At 35.2% G+C, this 24,589-nt stretch overlaps 2 protein-coding genes across 2 annotated transcripts in view; both read left to right on the forward strand.

The window, feature by feature from the left end:
- Positions 1–5,418: 5,418 nt before the first annotated feature.
- Positions 5,419–22,681, forward strand: LOC126366949 (carboxypeptidase N subunit 2-like). Its single transcript, XM_050010293.1, has 8 exons — positions 5,419–5,467; positions 10,450–10,611; positions 15,681–15,831; positions 16,520–16,663; positions 17,236–17,692; positions 17,852–18,111; positions 18,807–18,932; positions 22,411–22,681. The coding sequence occupies exons 1-8, from the start codon at positions 5,419–5,421 to the stop codon at positions 22,661–22,663; spliced, it is 1,602 nt and encodes a 533-aa protein (XP_049866250.1). The 3' UTR covers positions 22,664–22,681.
- Positions 22,682–24,188: 1,507 nt separating this feature from the next.
- The window catches only part of LOC126366951 (uncharacterized), a 40,724-nt gene continuing 40,323 nt past the window's right edge, over positions 24,189–24,589 (forward strand). Inside the window, exons 1-2 of the mRNA XM_050010294.1 lie at positions 24,189–24,300; positions 24,400–24,504. Of these exons, the coding sequence (XP_049866251.1) occupies positions 24,441–24,504 (64 nt within the window). The 5' untranslated portion in view covers positions 24,189–24,300; positions 24,400–24,440. The remainder of the gene's footprint in view (positions 24,301–24,399; positions 24,505–24,589) is intronic.

Genomic DNA, 24,589 nt, shown 5'->3' on the forward strand with positions numbered 1-24,589 from the left:
TTTGCACAATTTTACAATATGCTTTCTTACACAAGGTATTAAGTTTTCTGTTAAACGAAAAAACATCGTCTGGTTTTTTTTTGACGTGACTTATTGTAGATTTTCCGCAGATGGCATTTACTACTTGATTGGACAAATGGGGAGCGCTGAGGGCTTTCACTCGGTACAAAATTTAAGACAACAGGCCTGAGGGTGCCCAGTTGGGCGCGAACCTCGGCTCACGGCGTCATCTGAACATCGTCTGGTATGTTATAAAAAAATACGTAAATAGGTACCTTATATTTGGCTTTTAACATTCTTTACGGTCGTTCGTTACTGCCCGTCTACCAAATGTTACAATAGACGGACATTACTTTTATTTATTGGTCAATTCTAGACCGACATATGGATCAGGCTTGCAATATATTTTCTTAAACACAGACGTTTATTCAAGTCTAGACGTAACCTATATACGTATTATATCAGGTTAACACTAGCTAAGGGTGTCGCCGTCGACGGATACGTCTGGGAGGATGTCATCATCATCATGTATTATACAGACTGCTAGAGACACCGTACCGAATACTGAGGGAGATGATTCAGCTCATACAATACTCAGGCGAACGCTGCGCACAAGATCACGATTAGTGTTATAAATTAATAATTAAGTATACTTAATAATGACAGCCACCGTGGTCTAGTGGTTAGAGCGTTAGGCTCACGGTCTGGAGGTCCGGGTTCGAGTCCCAATGGGGACATTGTCGAAATCACTTTGTGAGACTGTCCTTTGTTTAGTAAGGACTTTTCAGGCTTGAATCACCTGATTGTCCGTAAAAGTAAGATGATTCCGTGCATCGGAAGGCACGTTAAGCCATTGGTCCCGGCTATTAGCCGTAAAAACACCTCCACCAACCTGCAGTGGAGCAGCGTGGTGGAGTATGCTCCATACCCCCTCCGGTTGATTGAGGGGAGGCCTGAGCCCAGCAGTGGGACGTATATAGGCTGTTTTTGTATGTTATGTATATGTAATAATAAAATTACATCCACATTCGCCCGCTTTCTTTTGTTATTTTTGTTTTTTTCCGTGCTTTTTAGTGCTCGCATATGTAACGTTTTGTAACAAGCGAATGCTCGCAGGTGTAAGAGCACCCTTACAGTAACAAGACAGCTCCAAGCCATACCTTTCATACCTCCTACAGCACATTATGTGTTTTCTTACTTAGTGTCTCAAATATTCATGTGTAATCATACGAACGACGCGTGCATTGAATAACTAAGCAGCATGCATTGGGTGGAAAATTTATTCAAAGGTTTATGGGGTAGAGAATTTGCTTTCCGGTCGTGGCTGCGTTCATAAAAAAATAGTCACCTTACGTAAAGTGTCTTGGCTCATTATTTTTCCGAAGTAGGTGTGCTTATCGATCTGAAACAATTGAAAATTTTAGTAATTAACGAGCTGAATACCTGCTAGATCCATGGTCTAGTGTTTGAGCGTTGGGCTCACGATCTGGAGGTCCCAGGAGGAGTACTTTGTAATCCCTAATTTGGTTACATTTGGGTAGACATTACAGGCTGATCATCTGATTGTCTGAAAGTAAGATGATCCGTGCTTCGGAAGACACGTTAAGCCGTTGGTCCCGACTTACTGATGTAAGTAAGTAGTCGTTATATATGCCATGTCGGGCGCCTTTAGCGACTCAATAGTAACCCTGACACCAGGGTTGATGAGGTTGGTATTCCACCTCACAACCCACACGACAGAAGAATAAGACCTACTAGAACGTATCGGCGGTATACCACAGTCACTCATTATGTTTTCAGAAGACTCTTTTTTCTTGCACTCAAATCCTAAGTTTAGGTCACGTACCTCCGAAAACGCATTTCTCGGGAATGTGTACTTACTTACCTATGTTTTATTATTTTGATTTTGTTAAGATTTTTTTTGCGCCTCTTCTCCTCAACCAACTCGTTCGAAAGTGGTGGTAATTGATAGGTTTAGGGTGGAACTAAAAAAATACATAGAATCTTGACTTCTAATAAGATATAGGTACATTTAAACTAGAAGAGGGCAGATACGCGTTTGTATGTACTAAGTATGTGGAAAAACTTGTTTTAAAATTGGAATGCTGAGTTTATTAACGATACATCAAATCGTCTTTAGTTTAGTCATCTAACGTCAACATAGAGCGTACCTATACGCGGCGGACGCAATCAATTTAGCTAACTCGTTAATTGTGTATCAGTTATAAATTCGATGACAAATGTCACCAACAGATGAACAAGAATAAAAATAGTATAAAAACATTACTGGCAGTTTGTCAATTAGCATTTTATTTTTCGAAATCATAGCAGTACCAGGTACTAACCACAATTCTAAAACATATTTATAAATCCCACGTATCCAACAGATTTATTTTTCGTTCTTCATAAAGTTATTTCCCACATTCCAAAAAAATCTTAGTTTGCCCCAAATAACTATTGAAGTTGTGCTTCGTCCCAAATCACAAGTACGTACTTTCAACTTACAATCAACAAAATTAAAAACATTTAAAACATACTACTCGAGTTTAAAGTAAAAAAGTATTAAAATATTAAACTATTTTTGAGACAAATTTTGAAATCTGTTTAATTGTTGTAATTAGTTATTTCTTATTGTGCAAATTGGTAAGTTTGGCCAAAGCAAATATTAAGCTTTGACATATAAAAAGTATGGGCCAGAGAAGAAGTATCATATTGTTTTTGAAAGCATATTGTTTGGGACGACCTAGGATTTTTTAATTTGGGACAAAACTCAATGGGAAGAATAAATCACCTAACACGGTAAGATGAAGATGTAAAGATAGACAGGAACAAGACTAAAGTAAATAAAGTCGGCAACATATAGCGAGTGACAAGAACACCAGAGAAATATATTGGGTCAGGAGTGGAGCTCGTAGATATTCCCTGGAGCGAATCATGACGCAGTTCAATCTGACCTTTTTGCCTGAACCCAACGTGTGAACGTCTTAAAAAAATATATCCACACTAGGTATAGTATATAGATACTTATAAGTTTTAGTACGATCTACTCTGAACCAGCGTGCGTGTATGAAACGATTTATGAATGTGTAGAAAGCAAGAGAAGTGTGTCAGGATCAAAGCAAATGGAATTCCATAGTCTCTGCTTACCCCGGTGAGATTATTCTCACGCCCATTTATATGTTTGTGTATATACCTATATAATATAACTAATGCGAAAGTAACTCTGTCTCACAGTTCTTTAGATAAAGCCACGCCTGAACCGCTTGACTGATTTGGATGGAAACTATTACTTACTTACCTATAGATACTATCTAAAGAAAATCTTGGAATACTTTGAATGCTTTCTAAGAACGGACTTACCACGAAAACCGAAGTTCACGACGGGTGTGAAGTAGGACAGTCGCATAATTAGAATATCTAATGATAATAAAGCCTCATCGATTTAGCTTTGCCAGAGTCGTAGTCCGTGTTCACGTGATTTTTCTTCTAAAACCTTAATTATCCTCAGAGATAGTGATTAAAAATAAAATCTCAAAAGTAAAATAAATACCTAGTTCCAATAAAATAGTAATCTTTTTAACCGAGTAAGAGCCCTCAGCGCTCTATCTGAGGCAAACCAAAAAAAAATCAAAAAGATCCTCTTTTGTATTATTAGTTCAGATCATTCGTATGTATTAAACCATCCTAGAGTAACGACTAACTGCAACATCAACAGTTCGAGCTTACTCCTGTGATAGTCGTGCCTCTCCGCTCACTATGAACGGAGTTCTTGTATTCACCACATTGCTCGTCTTCCAAGCAGAGGGTAACGTACAAATTATGATAAACAGCAATAGAATGCAGAATGAAGTGGATGTAGTTATAAATTTTATTTATTTAAAAAAAAATCCATTCTGTTTTGTATTTTTATTTTTATTTTTATATTCGGAAGTCTTTCGTAAAGACTCACTACAAGAGTTCCGCTGAGTAGATCTTTAGTAGGTTTATTTGTCGCTAAAAGAGATAAGACGTGTCTCTGTCCTAATTCTGACAACCATTTCCGAGCTAACGTGGGACGTTATCTTTTTTTCAGTCAGATTGTCTTTTAAGTACTCTTTCAGTGATTTACTTTTATAAACATCATGTTTTTTCATTAAAACTATAGTAAGTAACCATTATTACGTATATGTTATACTTAAATATATGATATAAACATTATTATAAACATTTATTTATTTATTGGTTCACATGGTTCTGGTTCTCTACTATTATTTAAATAAAGACTTCATTAAAAAGAAGACTTCATTAATATCATCAACATGTCACTTTATACACGGCATTAGATTTAAGTAATTATCCTGTATTAATGTTGTCTGTAAAAGTTTAATATGTATTGCTGTATGTGTACCTAAATAAATAAATAAATCCTGAGAGAAGCTCCAAGAGTTGGTAGCATAATTAAATTATTGACTTCTTAACGAGTTTACGTTCGCGTTTGAATTAATAATTAAGGATATTAAAATATAACTGGTAAGATGAAGATGTAAAGATAGACAGGAACAAGACTAAAGTAAATAAAGTCGGCAACATATAGCGAGTGACAAGAACACCAGAGAAATATATTGGGTCAGGAGTGGAGCTCGTAGATATTCCCTGGAGCGAATCATGACGCAGTTCAATCTGACCTTTTTGCCTGAACCCAACGTGTGAACGTCTTAAAAAAATATATCCACACTAGGTATAGTATATAGATACTTATAAGTTTTAGTACGATCTACTCTGAACCAGCGTGCGTGTATGAAACGATTTATGAATGTGTAGAAAGCAAGAGAAGTGTGTCAGGATCAAAGCAAATGGAATTCCATAGTCTCTGCTTACCCCGGTGAGATTATTCTCACGCCCATTTATATGTTTGTGTATATACCTATATAATATAACTAATGCGAAAGTAACTCTGTCTCACAGTTCTTTAGATAAAGCCACGCCTGAACCGCTTGACTGATTTGGATGGAAACTATTACTTACTTACCTATAGATACTATCTAAAGAAAATCTCTAATTCACGACGGGTGTGAAGTAGGACAGTCGCATAATTAGAATATCTAATGATAATAAAGCCTCATCGATTTAGCTTTGCCAGAGTCGTAGTCCGTGTTCACGTGATTTTTCTTCTAAAACCTTAATTATCCTCAGAGATAGTGATCAAAAATAAAATCTCAAAAGTAAAACAAGTACCTAGTTTCAATTAAATAGTAATCTTTGTAACCGAGTAAGAGCCCTCAGCGCTCTATCTGAGGCAAACCAAAAAAAACAAAAATATCCTCTTTTGCATTATTAGTTCAGATCATTCGTATGTATTAAACCATCCTAGAGTAACGACTGACTTCAACATCGACAGTTCGAGCTTACTCCTGTGATAGTCGTGCCTCTCCGCTCACTATGAACGGAGTTCTTGTATTCACCACATTGCTCGTCTTCCAAGCAGAGGGTAACGTACAAATTATGATAAACAGCAATAGAATGCAGAATGAAGTGGATGTAGTTATAAATTTTATTTATTTAAAAAAAAATCCATTCTGTTTTGTATTTTTATTTTTATATTCGGAAGTCTTTCGTAAAGACTCACTACAAGAGTACCGCTGAGTAGATCTTTAGTAGGTTTATTTGTCGCTAAAAGAGATAAGACATGTCTCTGTCCTAATTCTGACAACCATTTCCGAGCTAACGTGGGACGTTATCTTTTTTTCAGTCAGATTGTCTTTTAAGTACTCTTTCAGTGATTTACTTTTATAAACATCATGTTTTTTCATTAAAACTATAGTAAGTAACCATTATTACGTATATGTTATACTTAAATATATGATATAAACATTATTATAAACATTTATTTATTTATTGGTTCACATGGTTCTGGTTCTCTACTATTATTTAAATAAAGACTTCATTAAAAAGAAGACTTCATTAATATCATCAACATGTCACTTTATACACGGCATTAGATTTAAGTAATTATCCTGTATTAAGGTTGTCTGTAAAAGTTTAATATGTATTGCTGTATGTGTACCTAAATAAATAAATAAATCCTGAGAGAAGCTCCAAGAGTTGGTAGCATAATTAAATTATTGACTTCTTCACGAGTTTACGTTCGGGTTTGAATTAATAATTAAGGATATTAAAATATAAACGTCCGAAAACGGACAACAAGCGACAGTGAATAAACCAACCCAAAGTCCCTCAACTAACTAAAATTTGCATTATGTGTACTCAACCCTACGTATTTTGTATGGTTCTTAATATTTTATTCGCAGTTTTACTTGGAACGAGCGGTGTGCTTCGCAAGTTATTATTTTTCTTCTTTTCATTAAACATCGTCTTTAACGGCAAATGAATAACAACAAAATAAAAGTTTTCTTTGAAGTTTGTATGGAAATACGGTCCTGTGACGTCATTAATAGTAGCGGTCAAACGTCGTACTCATTGTTACTTAATTCATAAATAAAATTCGAAATTCGAAGTAAAATAAGAATTATTTTTGATCATTTAAAACTGGCTTCTTTTTATAATTTATCTATATTTTTGCTTCATCCAGGCTAACTAAAAAAAAAATACTATGTCCCAGTCAAATACCTATCCTATTGTCCATTCAACGTGCAACTTAACGTGTTCTGTTTTTTAATCGTCTCCAGTCCAGAATAGAAGCAACACAGTAATTCTCATACCGTTCGGTAGTTCTGAGTTTTGTCACTACCGGGTGAGAGCCTTCAGCGCTCCCCATTTGTCCGGCCAAGTAGTTAATGCCATCTGCGGCAAATCTACAAAAAGTCACGTCAAAAAAAGAGAATTTTGTCACCCTCTAATGTGTTTCTTTCTTAAAAGCGTTTTCCCTATGAGGTAACAATATGTACAATAGAACAGGAATCTGTCGCAGTATATAACATCAGAATTCTCGAATAATTGGTTTGTTAATTAAAAGATACCTACTTATTAAAAAAATCGTCGTGTATCTAACTCTAAAAGGTCCCTGACTAAGAGAAAGCTCCTCAACTAGAGGTTGCTATTCGGTAAGTACCGAGTATCTCTCGAGGGATAAACGAGTACTGTACATACAGTTCACTTACCCTAGAAAATGCATGCAGCCAGCGACAGCGTCGTCTTTTTAAAACAAAGACACATCAGACACGCGATGACTATCTTCTTACTCCGCTTTGCTAATTCATCCACTCCGAAGGAATGACTTTATTTTGCGTATAGCGACGTCCTCAAATTGCGACAGAAAGTTTCAACTAATATAAAATTGATTTTGCTAAGCGAATGTTTACATTGAAGTCTTAATATTAAATACGCCACTAATAACCAGTTATATTAAATTATATACTAAACACACACCCGAAATACGTGTTTACGGATGTATGTGACCGAACTTGTAATTGGGCTGTTTTCCCTTGACTTTGTAAGCAAACAACCGCGCCTGTCAAATCTTTAGGGTAGGTACGCGGTCCAACTTTTTTTTTACGGTCCAACGAAAAACAGAATAATACAAGGGTGATGATGGAGACGATTAAATATATTATGAGTACAGGGCGGCGCGTGGAAAAGGGATACATTTAAATATACAATTTGAATGTTTCCATTCGAATCCCTGCAGGGTAATATTTGTAACATGACGTGTCACGATAAGAATTATTGACACAATCAAAGCGTTTCGTGTTGTTTACGTTACATTTAAGCGTGAATTCAGCAATTGTAGGTATGTTCCTTCACAGATTTTTAAAGTGAAAGCATGAACGATGTCGTTCTACAATCCGTGGCAGTAGAATGATGTAACGAACGAAACGTTAACCTAAATATAGTAAGCTACAGTAAAAATATATTATGAACCGTCGCGCGTCGCTTCACGTTATTATAAGTAAATATGCATTATACGGAACGGAAACTCGTAGCAATTCGTAGCGTAGGTAGACTTACGTTATTGTGTCCACTTTAATTAATGATTTTCAATTACAGAACTCTGCATACCATTAGTATTCAAGAACTTGATTTCTATAATAATTAAATTATGGTGTTTCAATATTCACAATGCACAAACTAAAAGATTAAAATGTTCCTCTGTGTGGTAATTATACATATTTACAATAAGTATACATATAATTTAGATCGAAGTTATTGCCGTACATTATCAAGTTCTTGCGTCTTATAAACAAATATATAGAATTTTGTGCTTAATCCACTTATCAAAATTTCTCCCAAACCGTTATTCAAATTTTATGTTAAAACGTAATTTTACAAATTACGACGACATTATCCAATTATGGAAACGAGCGACCAGTTAGACGTCACAATTTTTTTTCTACATAACTATCTATGAAATGTTTAGATACCTATGTTTAAGAGTTTAAATATATTTCTACCTTATGTCTGGCCTTAGGCGGAATTTATTTCTTAGTCAGACCTCTTCGTTAAAATTTTGTAAAATACCTAGTCAGTAACAAGCGCAGTCCAGTGCTTAAAATTTCCTTTCATTACAGTTTGATTGATGTGAAGGTGTGTCGTTTCCGAGTAAAATTTAGCCTTCCGCCACACCCAGGTGTACGTTCCTTGTAAACAATCAAGTACATAGTTACGTATCCAAACTAGAATACATTTCAGTCACCAGGGCGTGCTGAAACAGATCCCCTTTGTTCTACTTGGCCTACAGACTATATAGGTCATATGAAATGTGATCTACATTTTATACATACATACAGAATTACAGAGCATCACGCCTGTATACCCGAAAGGATATAAAGAGGTGTACAGTAATACTACTCCTCGCCAGATATGTATAAGTCCGTAGTATAGTAGGCATAAATCCTGGAAATCACGTGATATCAATTATAAACGATCCAAACATGAATTCAAACTTATAAAGTCAAATTCAAACATTTTATATCCAACAGTTATTTATAACTTCTCTTTATATCCAGATAAGGTACGTCTGATTTACGGTCTCTCAGTCTAAGTATTATGATCGCCACAAGGCATAACATTCTGATGTAATTTTCTTCAACAACTCGATTTCTCTCAATTCATTTCAAACCGGGTAAAAATTGAGAACATACTTTTTATCTGGATTGAAACTTTCCTGTCTATCACTTCCAAATGTGATTTTACAAAACTCACAACATATTTAATATTTTTTGTTTTTTCTCAACAAATACCTATTTCAATCCGTAGGATTACTTCATAAATCTTTTTTCACGATTTTAATATAATAATATTTTGACGTAATATTTTATTTTTATTTGAAAGGATTGTTGTTTTCTCGCACACCAATAAATAGGACAGGAATAAACGAATACAGCATAAACCGAATATACAAATATTAATAAAAGGAGCAGTAGAAAAATCTAATAACTTACCTACTTATACTCGTATATTTCATAGTACATTTTCATACTTAGTATTTATTAATTATTGCGCACGTTAACGGCCTCTGTGGTCCAGTGGTTGAGCGTTTGGCTCACGATCCGGAGGTCCCGGGTACGAATCCCGCTGCAATATGTTACAAAAATCACTTTGTGATGCCCAGTTTGGTTAGGATATTACAAGCTGGTCACCTGATTGTCCGAATGTAAGATGATCCGTGCTTCGGAAGGCACTTACTGATGTAAGTAAATGGTCGTTACATGAGTCATGTCAGGGGCCTTTGGCGGCTCAATAATAAGTCTCACACCAGGGTTGATGGGGTTGGCAATCTACCTCACAACCCACACCATAGAAGAAAAAGATTGCGCACGTTAACTTATACAAGCTTTTAGTGACACCGTAACGAAAACCTTGAGGAATGATTCAGCCCATTATATATCAAGTGGAATTTTCCGTCACAAAAGTAGGGAACTGAAAATAATTTAAAAACACTAAAATGTTCATTAATTTTCCGACAGAAAATTCCACTTGTTTTATCAACTCACAACACATAACTTGCAGCCAATTTTGATACGAAGTCTTAGTATGGATATAACAAACCAATTGGTGAGAGGTATTTCGGCGAGTCTATCGCCTATAAAAAATAATCATGACCGATATAGAAAAAAAGTTACTTAAATAATTTCGGATAATTCACAAAGCCATAGTTACAAATTTAAAAATACATATATATTAATAAGCAGCCGAACAAAGTCTTTTAGTTACATCCAAACCAGCAATCCAATAAAACATGGTATCTTACGTTAGGATATTTATTGTGATGGCCTAGTTGCATTGTCTTCTTTTTCTTTCGTATTCTATTGTGTAGCTAGCAACGAATAGGTGTATATTTACTTTACACCTCACTCATTCGAGGATACAGGCGTAACGCTATAAATTAATGTCATTTATTCTCAGTAATTAACTGAGTGACAGCCCTCAGCGCTCCCCATTTATCCGGCCAAGTAGTTAATTCCATTTGCGGTACAAAAAATGTCTCATTAATAATTCTCGTTATTTCCTCAGTAATAAAGCCCGTAAGAGCGCAATGCAGCCTGAACGCATGCGAGGTGTTCGAGATGATGACCAGGGGCTCGGAGAACACGGCACCACCTGGCTCGGGGGCCTGTGCTGCTGACATACACTGGAGACAACTCGACAGACGACTGCGAGCCATTGAACAACCAGGTAGACAACATAGATATACTTATATCTATACCCCTAGTCCAGCCAAGTAGTTAATACCATCTGCGGCAAATCTACAATAAGTCACATCAAAAAAATATATTATATACCCCTAAACAACATATAGGTAACTCAATAACGCAAAAGCTTCTGATTTGGTAGGTTCTTTTAATTCTTTATACTAAACAATCTTTGTTTCTCGATTTTATTCGGTTGACTTGATATACATAATATATTAATGCTCAATCTTATCAAATAATGTATGTAATTTTATTGAAACTGTTGAAAGCTAATTCTAGTTATATCCTGTAGGATAATTAATTGCTACTTTGCTACCTTCAGCCCATAAGCCCCTGTAATTAGACGTCACAAAATGATTAAACTTCCAGTACGAACCACGCTGACGAAGCAAAATTTTGCTAGGAAATATCGCTATCGGCCGTCCTCTAGGGGCTTTTTCTTACATACTTAGTTATATTACTTTCTTCTCTTTCATCCCCTGTGTTGCTATTGTCTAAGAGAGAGGCTGCATGATTCGTAGCCACTCTTTACCTCTAAAATATGGTGTCCAAAACAAAACAATGGTTTCGACATACCAGAGAATGAAATAATCGCTATTGGCTGCTTTCAAAACATTATTTTGTTTTTTCCCAGAATGTTTCTCTAATCTCTAATGTCAGTTATCATAATATTTCCCTGGACTGATTCAAAGTTTTTACTTCAACCGACTTCAACTACGACAAATTTTATAATAACTAGGTACTTACTACAATAAAGTTATGGAACCGATCAAAGATTTACTTAGAAACGATTCTTTGAAACCTTTCTACAGATCCTCAAATGTTGAGATTACGTGAGTTCCCAACGCTTACCCAGTATTTTCTGCGATTTTTTGTGGTATTATGAGGAATACGTCGTTTTCAGACCACCCAAGGCACAAAGTGAAGTAACTGTCAGTTTGTTTGACATCAACTGTCAGAAATTTGGTACATTTGATTCGATGTTGTGAAAATTTAAATTCAAGCGTTTTGTAACATAATTCTTCTCTACTTAGATATAATCTTCTATTACTAACAAAATATGGATAAATATCTGAAATAAATATTTCATTCATTCATTCATTCATTCTACTTCGTGGTTATATAAATTTCCCAAATAATATTTTATCTTTGGGCTAGGTGCTGGGTAGTAACATAAGATCTCTGCCGTAGCCACAACAAAGTGAAAGAACTTTGTGACTAACACTGACTCAGTGAGCTTCTTGGGTTACGCTTCGAGCGAGTGAAAATACCTATACTTCAGCAACTAAGGGTTCTTAAAGACGAACTGCAAGTTGTGAACGGCAGAGGCTACTTCAGCCGTCGCCACCTGCCGCCGACTGGTGGCGACGTTTGCAGTTGCGGCGTGTTTCGTCCGCAAGAGTTATCGCCTGTCAACGGTAACCGTAGGCTCTGCGGTTCACAACTTTCAGTTCGTCTGTAAAAACCCTAAGACAACAACTACCCACTTATGACCTTTTACTCTGCGATAGTTCAAAAGGCTCTGCGTTTTCTAGTGGGCACAAATAATAAATAAATAAGAAATGAAATTGGTTCCGCAATGGGTGAACTTATAACTAAAACCACTTACCAGTACATTTTCTTGAGTAAGTTCAATATAAGAATCAAACCACAACTAAAGAAGTTAAACGGAGCAGATTGCGTCTTATTGAACACTTAAACTTCGAACAAGTCAATTATGTCATAAAACAATATCTGTAAGAAGTTTTATCTTTCTTCTCCTCTCTTCTTACTTTACTACTTTATATCACAAAAGCTTATTTTATTTTGCTTTGACCAGTCGTTTGGTTCACAATAGAAAATGACGAATTCTGTAGGAAAGTGACTAGAATGGAACGTAATTTGATAGATAGTAAGAGAGAATACTATGAAAGAATAATGAATGGGGATTTCGTTGTAAATGGTATGAATTTAGGATTGTCTATTGTACCATGGGTATCGGAGTGTAAGGTGCATTTGTTGTAAAAAAGAGAAAATAAAAGAAATTAAAATAAATAAGATATCCTTTTGAATTCTATATCCCACAATTTATAAATCTAACGTTCCATTCTACTTCTTCTTCTTAGAAGAAGACCACACGAGAGATCGTGTGGGTTGTGAGGTGGATTACCAACCTCATCAACCCTAGTGTCAGGGTTACGAGCCACCAAAGGCCCGTCAAATTCAAATTCAAATTCAAAAATATCTTTATTCAGTAGGTAACATAGTTACACTTTGAATCGTCAATTTTTATATAACGAACGTTTCATCCGCCTACAACTACTGCAGCTGCTTGACATGACTCATGTAACGACTACATCAGTAAGTAGTAACCGTTCCGTAGCACGGATTCTACTCACTTTCCTACATAATTATATTCTCGCTTAGTTAAACAAACCATTTCATATTACCGAAAGCACGGATTACAACAAGCTTATAATTAGTGTCATATCATTAAAGATCAATTGTATTACCGCTAACATTGTGTAATGGAATAACAGCCATTTTGATTTGCCAACAGTCATGTTTATTTTCCTCACTTACTTTCCATGTTAACTAAAATAAATTTTTGTTCTCTGTTTTTTCTTGCTACAGATTCTTCTTCTATCGTGTGGGTTGTGAGGTTGGAATACCAACCCCATCAACCTTCGTGTCAGGGTTACTATTGAGCCGCCAAAGGCCCCTGACATGTCTCATGTAACGACTACTTACTTACATCAGTAAGTAGTAACCGGGACCAACGGCTTAACATGCCTTCCGAAGCACGGACCATTTTACTTTTGGACAATCTGGTGATCAGCCAGTAATGTCCTAACCAAACTAGGGACTACAAAGTAATTTTTGTGATATGTCCCCACCGGGAATCGAACCCGGGACCTCCGGATCGTGAGCCCAACGCTCAACCACTGGACCACGGAGGTTGCTACAGATGATGTCACTGAACAAATTATTAAAAATGAATATAAAAAGCGGAATTCGAACGGCAAAAACATTAATATATTTCGTTATACAGATTTCTAAAAGTTAGAAAATATTGCAATTTCAAATGAAGGTATCTTGTACTTGAAATGGTCTTACAGAATAAACATGGTACCCAACCTTCGATCTACAATACTACAACTACTTAAGTATATTTTTTTCCTGTTTATCACCTAATTTGTTCTTTTCTTGATGAATGTATAGTTCCTTTTTGTTTTCCTTTATTATTATCCTCTGTATAAAAAAAAACTAAAACTAACAGATAAATGAAGATGCAGAATCCTATGATAACTTAATCATGGAATACGGTCTATACTAGGACGGGCGTATCTCCAACATCCAAATCCGATTACAACACACGAAAGCCGATAGTTCAAAGGATTTAACGAAATATTCACGTTGGCTCACAGTAACCTAATATGCCTATATCTATCAAGTAATGTCAATTGACTATAAAACCAATTATTAATCTGGCTGAGTCGAGATTCATAAAAAACTAATACTTACTAAAAGTGTATCCTTATTCGAAATGAATTTCGAAATTCGAACTAATCGTTTCGTTTGAAATATGTTTCTTGTTCTTTGTGTCTACGATGTATTTATTAATGTTACTCTTAATGTTGTTATTATGTCCCTGTTGTTATTTTACTTATTTCGTATAATTTAGATAATGTTAATACGTTCGACCACCTCTCACCTGATGATAAGTAGGTGAGTGACGATCTCATTTACCTACTAGACGCCCAAGTAAGTCACTTTAACATCGTAAAATTAACAAGTAGAGAGGCAGCTGAGAGGTGACATACTGCGCAATTAAAACCAGACCCTTCTCTGTAACACTTCATTACCAACAACAGGAGATTATGATGACAACGTATTTCATTTAAAAATAAGAGGTATGTATGTATATTCACCTATAATAAAAAGTAGGGATCTACGTTATTGGGTAGTTTCCTAGGTCAAAGATAAATTATGAAATCCTGATTACTAAATAAAGACAGATCTGTAGGTCGCGAAAAGCTTTTCTTTTTTTATTTAACTTATTTATGAATTTTAATAAAGAAAAATGTAATAATAAGTGCGACATTTTATCACATTTTTCTATGACGTCACAGGTTGCTTTTCATACAAACTCCATAGTAATTTCGTGTTTTGACGTTTAGTAAAAAGTAACTGATTTGACTAGTTGTATAACGAAATAATTGATGGAGTGATCCCCTGTCACCGTAGTAATTAGAAGAAATTCTGCAACTACTTTAGTTTATTATGATACTACCACAATACCACACATAAGATGGACAATATCGATTTTATACCTATACCTATTAGAACTACTTTATACAGGGTGTTAGTGACATCGTAACGAAAAGTTTGAGGGATGATTCAGACCATGATTTTGAGTTGATATCAACTGAAATTTTCCGTCGCAAAAGTATGAAATTGAACTGACTAACAGAAAATTCCACTTGGTATGGACTCAGAATCATGGTCTGAATCATCCCCCTCAGTATTCGTTACGGTGTCCCGAACACCCATACATACTTGTATGGCTACATGTATGAACTTGTACGGGGTGTAAGTGACGTCGTAACGAATACTAAAAGGGATGATTCAGCTCATTATTCTGACTTAATATCAAGTGGAATTTTCCGTCGTATATTATGTTTAAAAAAATATGTGTGCACACACTCCAGGAAGGGCCTAGCGCAGCGCATATTTCCCTCGATATCCAAAGGGGTAACGCTGCGAGGGTCATAGGCACATTCGGTCGGGATAAAGGGAACAATACTGCGCCTTTGCTCTAACTACATGTTTGAAGTGTCATTTTGTAACTAGGTACTATAACAATATTTTAAATACATTATGATTGACTAAAACAAAATTTCCTGTACGTAAATAAAATAATAAAATAATTAAAACGCTAAAATTTATTAAAATATTTTCTATGAAATAACATTAAAAATTATATTTATTTGTAATATTATTTTATTTATATTATCGTATTACTGTTACATTTTCATGAAATAATAATATTAAAAATTATACGTATTTCAGTGTGGACAATCGGCTTTGGACAGTCTCGATGGCGGCAATGCACCAAGAGTGTATGTCGCTGTGACCCAGCCCGCCGGGCGCTGAACTGCTGGCGAGCTGGCCTCTCCACTCTCACCACAGACCTAGTCGCACCTGTGGATCTGCTCACTATGTATGACGATATTTTATTTGTTTGCATACAATAGAACAGACAAAAGGCACATTAGAAAACAGATACCTAGTAGCTGAGGGTCTAAAAAGGACACAAAGGCAATTTGTCATTTTCACATATAAAAGGAAGTAACTACGCAATGCAAACAAATTTCAAATATAAATATTGCTTTATTAGATGAATTGTTACATGTGGCATTTTTAGACCCACTGGTATACGTTTTTATATCAATTTTATATGGTATGTCACTGTATGCTTCTCTACGAGCTTTTCGATTAGTTTTGGAGCAATGACTTAAATTGCTCTAAAACATTCATTCGCATATATTTGCGGACTAGTCTGCTGTCTAATCATATATCCTGAAGATTGCCTAGAAGAGATAGCTTTATCGATCGATACGTTGTCCTGTAAATGTCTTGTAAATATGTGTGTAATAGAGTGTTATAATATTACTATTATTCCGCGGCAGAGCTCTTAAATCATATACCTACAGTATATAAACGGAATATAATACATAAAGTAGGTATATTAGATTATGAAGAGCATGTTACTTACGAGGCATTCTACACCACTTATCTGCGAAACGATATTCTAAATTCTCATAATATGTATGTCTAAAAGTTCGCAGGCGGCGGTCCAAATGAATCCAACCAGCCACCAGCCTTAACCCCGTAATTGACGTTTTCAGAGACCTCGGCTCGAACAGACTGCGGACGCTGCATAAGACAGCCTTCAAGGGAATGCGCTCACTCGCTGAACTCGATATGTTCGACAATCATGTAGAATACCTGCCCGCCGGAATATTCGACTCGTTAGTCAACCTGAAAATATTGTAAGTTCGAAACAAAAGAAAATAAAAAGACTCTTATTGTAAAAAAAAAACTTTAACACGCTATATACGTCCCACTGTTGAGCCCAAGCCTCCCCTCAATCAACCGGAGAGGATATGGTGCGTAATCCACTGCGTGTGGTGGAGGTGTTTTTTTTTATATGCGATAAATCTGAAAGAGATTGTCGATGATACTTTCCGTCTTCACATTCAAAAATTCTTTAGAAGTGCGTTGGCATTATAACAGCAGTGTTTGAAAGCTCCCCTTTCAGCTCATCCTCATCAATCATATTCATACCCGCATGCCACTGGAGCACGTAGGCTCCTCTCATCTCTTGGCCTAGTTCCCCTTAGTCACTGATAATATTTCAATAGAACAACAACCTATCAATATCCCGAAAATGAATACCTATTTTCGCATGAAATATTGCAACATCTGCATGAGAAATAGATAAAAGTCTGTTAAAACTGCATGGTCGGATTAGAAGCGTCTATTTGAATTTTACGATGCCTTCGAGTAACATTAATCCAACTTAAATACTAAAGTGCAGTTTCTAACAATACTTAACTTTCAGGCGACTTCAGAGAAATTACTTGGAAGAAATCGATAGCGAAGCTTTCCGAGCGACCAAGAAGTTGTTTCACGTTGACCTGTCCAACAACTTCTTGTACACGCTCCCAGAGAGATTGTTCGCAAACAATTCCTTCCTTGAAACTATTGATATCTCAAACAACCAACTGATCTACTTGCCCTCGGACAGCTTTGTCGGGCTGGACTCGCTGCTAATATTAGATTTGTCCAGAAATAAAATACAGAAAATCGAAAATGGCACTTTCGCGTTGAGAAATCTTCAAATACTAAAGCTCACTGAAAACAAAATAGCAAATATCACTGAAAACGCATTTGAATATCTGATATCTCTCGAAACGTTACTACTAGATAGAAATAAAATTGAAAACTTGCCAATGCAATTGTTCCGCAATCTCAAATGTTTGGTTTTCTTGGATTTGTCGAACAACAACCTAATAAGTGTAAGTTCTAACCTGTTAGCTTAGTATTCAGTAGGTACTCTGTCAATGTTCTTTATAGATTATTAAATATTGCAGATTATTCTATTTCTCTTTTGTTTTGTATTTTGTTTTTTCCTGTTTGTGCAATAAAGTATTTGTTATGTTATGTTGTTATTGCAGTTTACTGGAGTGGAATTTGAAAATCTTAAAGTTCTTCGTCATTTGGACTTGAAGGAGAACGCTTTGATACAAATACCTGACTATACGTTTGCAAACTGCTCGGCTCTGGAAAAACTGGATTTATCAAAGAACAAATTACGTTTTCTAAACGTGACCACTTTCCACGGACTGAACATTATGACTACTCTCTTGCTATCTGATAACAAACTTTATGAAGTACATTTTAAGACCTTTGCAGCTTTGAAGAACCTAACGACGTTGTGAGTACTTACATAAAATTTAAAATTTTAGTTTTACCATTACTTTAGTTCTATTGAATACACGGAAACTATCCGTATGTATCAGCTCTACAATTATTGGTTTGTATTCTATAGCTGTCTGTGCAGCAGATGGACAGAGGGTAAAATATTCTAATGACGGACTTGCCTCAAAAACAATATAGATGGCGCAGTGGAATTTTTCTTCGTTTGACCTTCTAATTTCATGGATAACAGACGTATTATGCATCTTTTATCTTTGTTTTTAAGAATAAATGGTGCCCCTTTTCATTACACCCAGGCACAATTACATCTTTCACCCATTATTATTCTGATCAAAATAAAGAGTAGCAATACAGGTAGCAACATAATGCTATACATAATGTGATCCAAATATGAAGTGAACAAAATTTTTTATATTTGCTTCTGCCATTACATTGTATTTTAGAATAATTATGTACCCGATTAGTCAAAAATAGATTATTATCACGTTAAATCTCGACAGCGCCATCTATATTATTTTTGGTGAACAAAGCCTGGAAAGTAAATGAGGGTTAAAAAGACATGTTTAAAGCATTTTACATAAGCTTCTACTATCATGATGTGGGTATGATACACCTTTGTTTTACTTATTAAGACGATGTTAAAATACATAAAAGAGCTGTAACATTTTTCACTAAGACCATTATTACTTTCAGATATTTAGACAACAACATGTTCCCCTCTCTACCATCACGCACTTTGGACTATATGCCCAAACTAGCCAAAGTGAAACTGTCGGGGAATCCTTGGCATTGTGACTGCCACGCTCTTTACATTTCAGCGTAAGTACTTGCCTCCCACCCACAAACTAGTATATTTTGGACGCTATATAAAAATCTCATAATCACCGTGTGCCGCCTTACCGCGTAAGTGCGAGCGAGACAAACAGCACACGCTCCTTACTCTTTAGCGATTTTCGGCCATTTACACTGAAGTTAGACGCAGAGGGGTGAGGTGAATCTAGGGCGCCCGATACGAATTGGCTACTTGACAGTTGTAATTTGGCGGAGAGGATGTGCTGCCGCCAAAAGATGCTTTTCGGGGTACCGAACTGAGCATAGTACCCCGCTAGCAACAAGTTGATAGTGTGATTAGGGATCGACGATCCAGCAGTGTCATGCAGGAAGTTGTATACATTGGGTCTCTCTGTATAAACTTCGATATCGCGTTTCACGACTGCTTCAAGACTGCATTATTGAATGTGCGGCGCCATCTGTTGCATGTGAGCGGAACCAGCTCGCCAACTAGTTGGGTCCGCTGCATTAATAATAAATAAAATATGTCGGATATGGTAGTTTCCAATAGTTTTTTGTATTAAGATTATTTTTAATTTTTACAAATTATATAAGAATTCGTTTTTAGTCTGTGTATTACAACACCCGAAACAAGAGCGGCCATGATTGAGGTTCGCCTGACGTCACATATTATTACAAAATAAACATCAAGTTATACTGTTTCCACACAGTTTCTTTGTTTATTGAATTGTGATGTCACTGGGCAAAATGTTATGTGACCAACCGTTTTCGCACGAAATGTGAAATTAATGAAGAAAAATATGTTTTTTTTTTCTAATATACATATAAAGCTTTTCGAGAAAGTAAAATATTTGAAGATGTATAAAATAAGCATTTGTATTTTATTAAATACTTATTTATCCAAAAACTATCAAGCAGCCAATTGGTGCGGACGGAAAGTTACTGTTCTATACGTATTATTTATTCTATGCCACTAGTTATCAATAATACAATCCACAGCCAATGCTCATATTCGTTGTAAGACAGATATGACGAACCGCACGGCGACAGGTGATCCCCCAATCGCCCAAATAAATAAATAGTTCATTATTTTTTTAAGTATCTAAGTCCCCATCTAGACAATTTGCATGCTTATGGCTACATGAAATGTATTATGTATAAGTGACAAATCTCCGCGCCGGAGTTTTGGAGCCACTGAAGCAAGAAGTTTAAGTACTAAGAATAAGCCTAAAAGCAAAGCTTCTACGAAACAAAATGCTTTTCAGCAATTTGCAAAACACGATTTTACACACAAATTCTTATCAAGCAATTGGGCAGATTCCTAGGTCAATGATAGTTATGAAATTCTGGTTAAATACTAAATAAAGACAAATTTAAAATGACAAAACACGTTTTCTTTTTTCTATTTCACTTATTTGTAAATTTTAATAAAGAAAAATGTATACGACATTTTGTCACGTTCTTGTTCTTCTATCGTGTGGGTTGTGTGGTGCATTACCAGCCTCATCAACCCTGGTGTCAGAGTTATAATTTTGTCACGTTTTTCTATGACATCACATGATTTTTCATACAAATTCTACAGTAATTTAAAGAAAAAAAGAAAGAAAGTATTTTTTATTAACTTCGTGTTTTGACGTTTAGTAAAAAGTAACTGATTTGACTAGTTGGAAATTACCCTATTATAATTACTCAATACACACCTGTGAGCATCTCAACCGAATCCAGATCCAATCTTCGATTTCCTATAATCACCTACCGCAATTGCCTCCATAAGAGCCTCAATAAAGGTGTCTGTAAATTGAATCTGTCCGTGCAGATTGAAAATAAAATTATGGAGCTATAACGGAAAATCTTCGGCTTTGTATCTCTACCCTTCATTGCTACCAATAAACGGACGCCAATATTTACAGAGGTCTGAAATACCTTTTCATATATTTGCATATAATTAAGGTAATGAATATACGAAGGTTGCATTATGAATACTACGCTTTGTTGTCATGTCGATATTGATTTTAAATGACCACATCGTATCGACCCCGATCCGATGTTTTGACTTGTTGATTATGTAAAGACGAGTCAATCGACTCACTCACTCAAAACAAGCCTATAGGAATAGGGTAGTTTCCAACTAGTCAAATCAGTTACTTTTTACTAAACGTCAAAACACGAAATTACTATGGAATTTGTATGAAAAGCAACCTTCTACCGTCATAGAAATTCGTGACAAAATTTCGGACTTATTATTACGTTTTTCTTGATTATAATTCATAAATAAGATAAATAGAAAAGAAAAAATATTTTTCGTTAGTTTTAAATCTTGCTTTATTTAGTAAGTAATCCGAATTTCATCATTTATCTTTGACCTAGGAAATTACCCAATTATGGGTAAACCGTATTAATTATAAAGGTAAGTAGTGATGTGATGATACGACGTTCATCATATTCATCACAGGACTTCGTACCAAATTTGGTTGCAATTGGTCTTCCGAGTTCTTGTAGGTTGCCTGGAAGCGATTTCTACTTTAGCAATAATGCCGCCTATTGTCTAACTGATTATAATTGTTTATTTTATTAATATTTATTTTAAGTGCAATAAAGATTATTTGTATTGTATTGCAAAAGAAAGAACAAAATATATGATTAATTAAAACACATAATAACGGGTTCTTACCGCGTTTAAAATGGCGATATGAGAATCCCGATATTTCGGCACTGTTGTTGTTGTTTTAAACGCGGTAAGAACCCGTTATTATATGTTTTAATTATGATAATAACCGCGTAAACTTAAAACAATGTATAAAATAGATAATTGTTACACATTACTTATTAGTTACTTTAAAACGTATCGTTAATCACGTTTTTATTAAATACACTGATAAAATCTTAAAAATACGTATACTTATATGCAGATAAGATTATTCTTTCTATTTTACTGATATACATTTAAAAATATGATTTCTCTTTCATCTTCTTATTTCACTCCTTAGAGCTTAATTTTAGAGGACTTTCCCGTACAAATTAAATCGAATGACACAGTTCTTGTCAAGCCAGGCCGTCAGTATTTTTCTTTACTCCATTACCTTAGAACTAAAATACCAAATGTAGCAAATTATCTTGTGACTCTATCCACCTCTTTATGGATCATAAGGGTACATTCGCAATTCAGTGATTATCACGTGCTCAGTGGTGAAGGAAAACATCGTGAGGAAACCCGCATTCCCGAGAAATGCATTTCCGGAGGTATGTGACCTAACCTGTATTGAGCTGGATTTCCCTTCGCGGGTTGGAAGGTCGGACATGCAGTCGCTTCTGTAAAAAACCGGACCTGTCAAATCTTCAGGTTAGGTAAGCGGACCCTGTGAAAAATCGGGATAACGCTAGCAGATGATGTCGAGGGGTACATTCACACTTACTTTAGATCACGCCTATTTCCCGTCGGGGTAGATAGAGCTTATATCCGGTCGCGCCATGAAGAAGGTCCCTAAATAAATTGCATAATTTCCAGATGGGTTCGCCTAAACGAGATGAAGATATGGGACTACTCCCCGACCTGTGTGTCGCCATGGTTCATGGAAGGTCACTTCCTGAAGAAGCTGAAGTTCCCAGAGCTGTGTGCTGGACAATGGGCTAGCATGGTGAATCTGTCCCCTCGACTTCCGATCCAACAACTCCTGGCGTTGAATGTCTCCGTGAACAGGAAGCCACAGGATAGTATGGAGCAGAACCATGATGTCACAACTATTGATCCTTGGCACTGAAGAACTATCAAACTTTAACTAAACCAAATTAAACATCAACTATTTCTAAACATATGGAAATAAAACGTCTATACAAACAATGTTTAGGACTCTCCTAAAAAAAACGATGCTTTTATTTTATTACCTTTTAATAACTATTTCCATTGTAGTATATGGAATTCCGTGGTCTTTACCCCAACGGAAAATAAGCGTGATGTTATGTATGTACTTATGTAATTAGTTCAAAAAAAACGTCATTATAGTGAGCAAGCAAACCAATCAGAAGACATTATAATACCTAGTTAAGATGTAACGATCTGTACATAGATTTGCTGTAATAAGCGTTACACGTTTTATACGAAAGTATTCTCTCTACTTACATAATATGTATATTATCTCTACGTATATCTCAGCAACCTATAAATAACTAACAAAATGACGATGTCAGGACAATGCATTGCGAATATCGTCGAAATATTAAATGGCTAGTTAATTGAAAGCTTTATAGCCTGATAAAGCCCATTAATCAGTGGAGTCGAATTCCGGTGTATTTACATTATACTTCAATTAAAATACGAATAAAATAAATGAAAAACCAACATTTGATTTAAAAATATAAAGGCTATCACTTATTTCACTATAGGTACTTTTCTGAATAAACACTCTTTATAACTCTTCGAAAAAGTATAATAGTAATAAGTTTTGAGGAAATATAATTCACCTATCACATTGCACACGGATGATAAATTAATGTGAATAACTGTTGAATTTTATGTAAAGAATGTTAAGTTTCTGAATGCGTTTGATCGTTTAGTAAAAGTTTTCAGACGACTGGCAATCCTGCCTCAAGTTTATATTATAAACAGACATAAGGTGACATGTCAATCCCATATATTTTTATCACTGTTACTAACGATTATCTTAAGTGTTTGTAACTTGCATATAAATAATGTTATTATAAGTATAAATATTTATGACAATCCAGTGACAGTATACTTGAATACTACAATCGTAAAAAAGTTAATGATTTCAACAAAATAATGAAGAGGATATAGTATTTTATAAGTACATTATATTATATTACATACTAGGTACTTAACAACATTTTTGTAATGAAAAGCAATATTGCTATTTTAATTTAATTCACCTAAAACGCAATATTGCTATTCAACATTTGTTGACATTGCGCACTTACTTTTATGTGTGCAAATGTCAAATTGCTTTTTAGATGAATTGCTTTGAACTGGCCTTTTATATAAACCTCCAGATATTTTTTTTAGTAAATAACTATTATTTATACTCTCCTATAGTTAAATTATTCTTTTAATTATGAAACGTGATGTCATTTGCAACTATTTAATCAATAGATTCCGCAAAGATTTCAAACGTATTAATCCCTAATTACTCTATAATTGGTTATTATTTTCAACGTTTGTGTTTATCACATTGATAATGTTATCATGCCAGTTCCCTTTAGAGATATCAATCGATAGATAAGTAATCATCATAAACTCATTGAACATTCTTGATAACAATCATATTTTAATGTACTCATTTGCGTGTACTTTTATTGCGATATTGACGTTTACTATATTTGCGCCCGGGTGGATTATCGGCAAAAAAGTGTTTTTATTCCACAGCGCTTTTAAAATTTTCCGGTAAGTAGCTGTAAAATTGAGTTCTGTAGACATTTAAGTGAGTAACTATTTAGTTTTCAAAGTGAGACCAATATAAATGAATGAAAAACTCTTTTTTAGGAATGACAGTGAATCATAGAAATAGTACGACGTAAAACAAAATGTGGCGAGGAAAGCATTTGTTACTTTTTGCCAGTTTAACGGCATTACTCTACAGCGGCGATGGTAAGTTATTTCAACTTAAATACTAACATAAGTTCCTTTATTACAGACATATTAAACTAAGAACAATCGGCTAGGTACCGATTAG

Source organism: Pectinophora gossypiella, chromosome 5 (assembly GCF_024362695.1).
Source record: "Pectinophora gossypiella chromosome 5, ilPecGoss1.1, whole genome shotgun sequence".
In the NCBI taxonomy this organism is placed as follows: Eukaryota; Metazoa; Arthropoda; class Insecta; order Lepidoptera; family Gelechiidae; genus Pectinophora; species Pectinophora gossypiella.

What these genes read in the sequence shown, in the direction of transcription:
- LOC126366949 (XM_050010293.1), top strand. Translation starts at nt 5,419, where the DNA reads ATGAACGGAGTTCTTGTATTCACCACATTGCTCGTCTTCCAAGCAGAG. An exon ending in GCTCGTCTTCCAAGCAGAGG is followed by an intron (nt 5,468 to 10,449) that starts GTAACGTACAAA and finishes TTATTTCCTCAG; the next exon opens with TAATAAAGCCCGTAAGAGCG. An exon ending in TTGAAGAACCTAACGACGTT is followed by an intron (nt 18,112 to 18,806) that starts GTGAGTACTTAC and finishes TATTACTTTCAG; the next exon opens with ATATTTAGACAACAACATGT.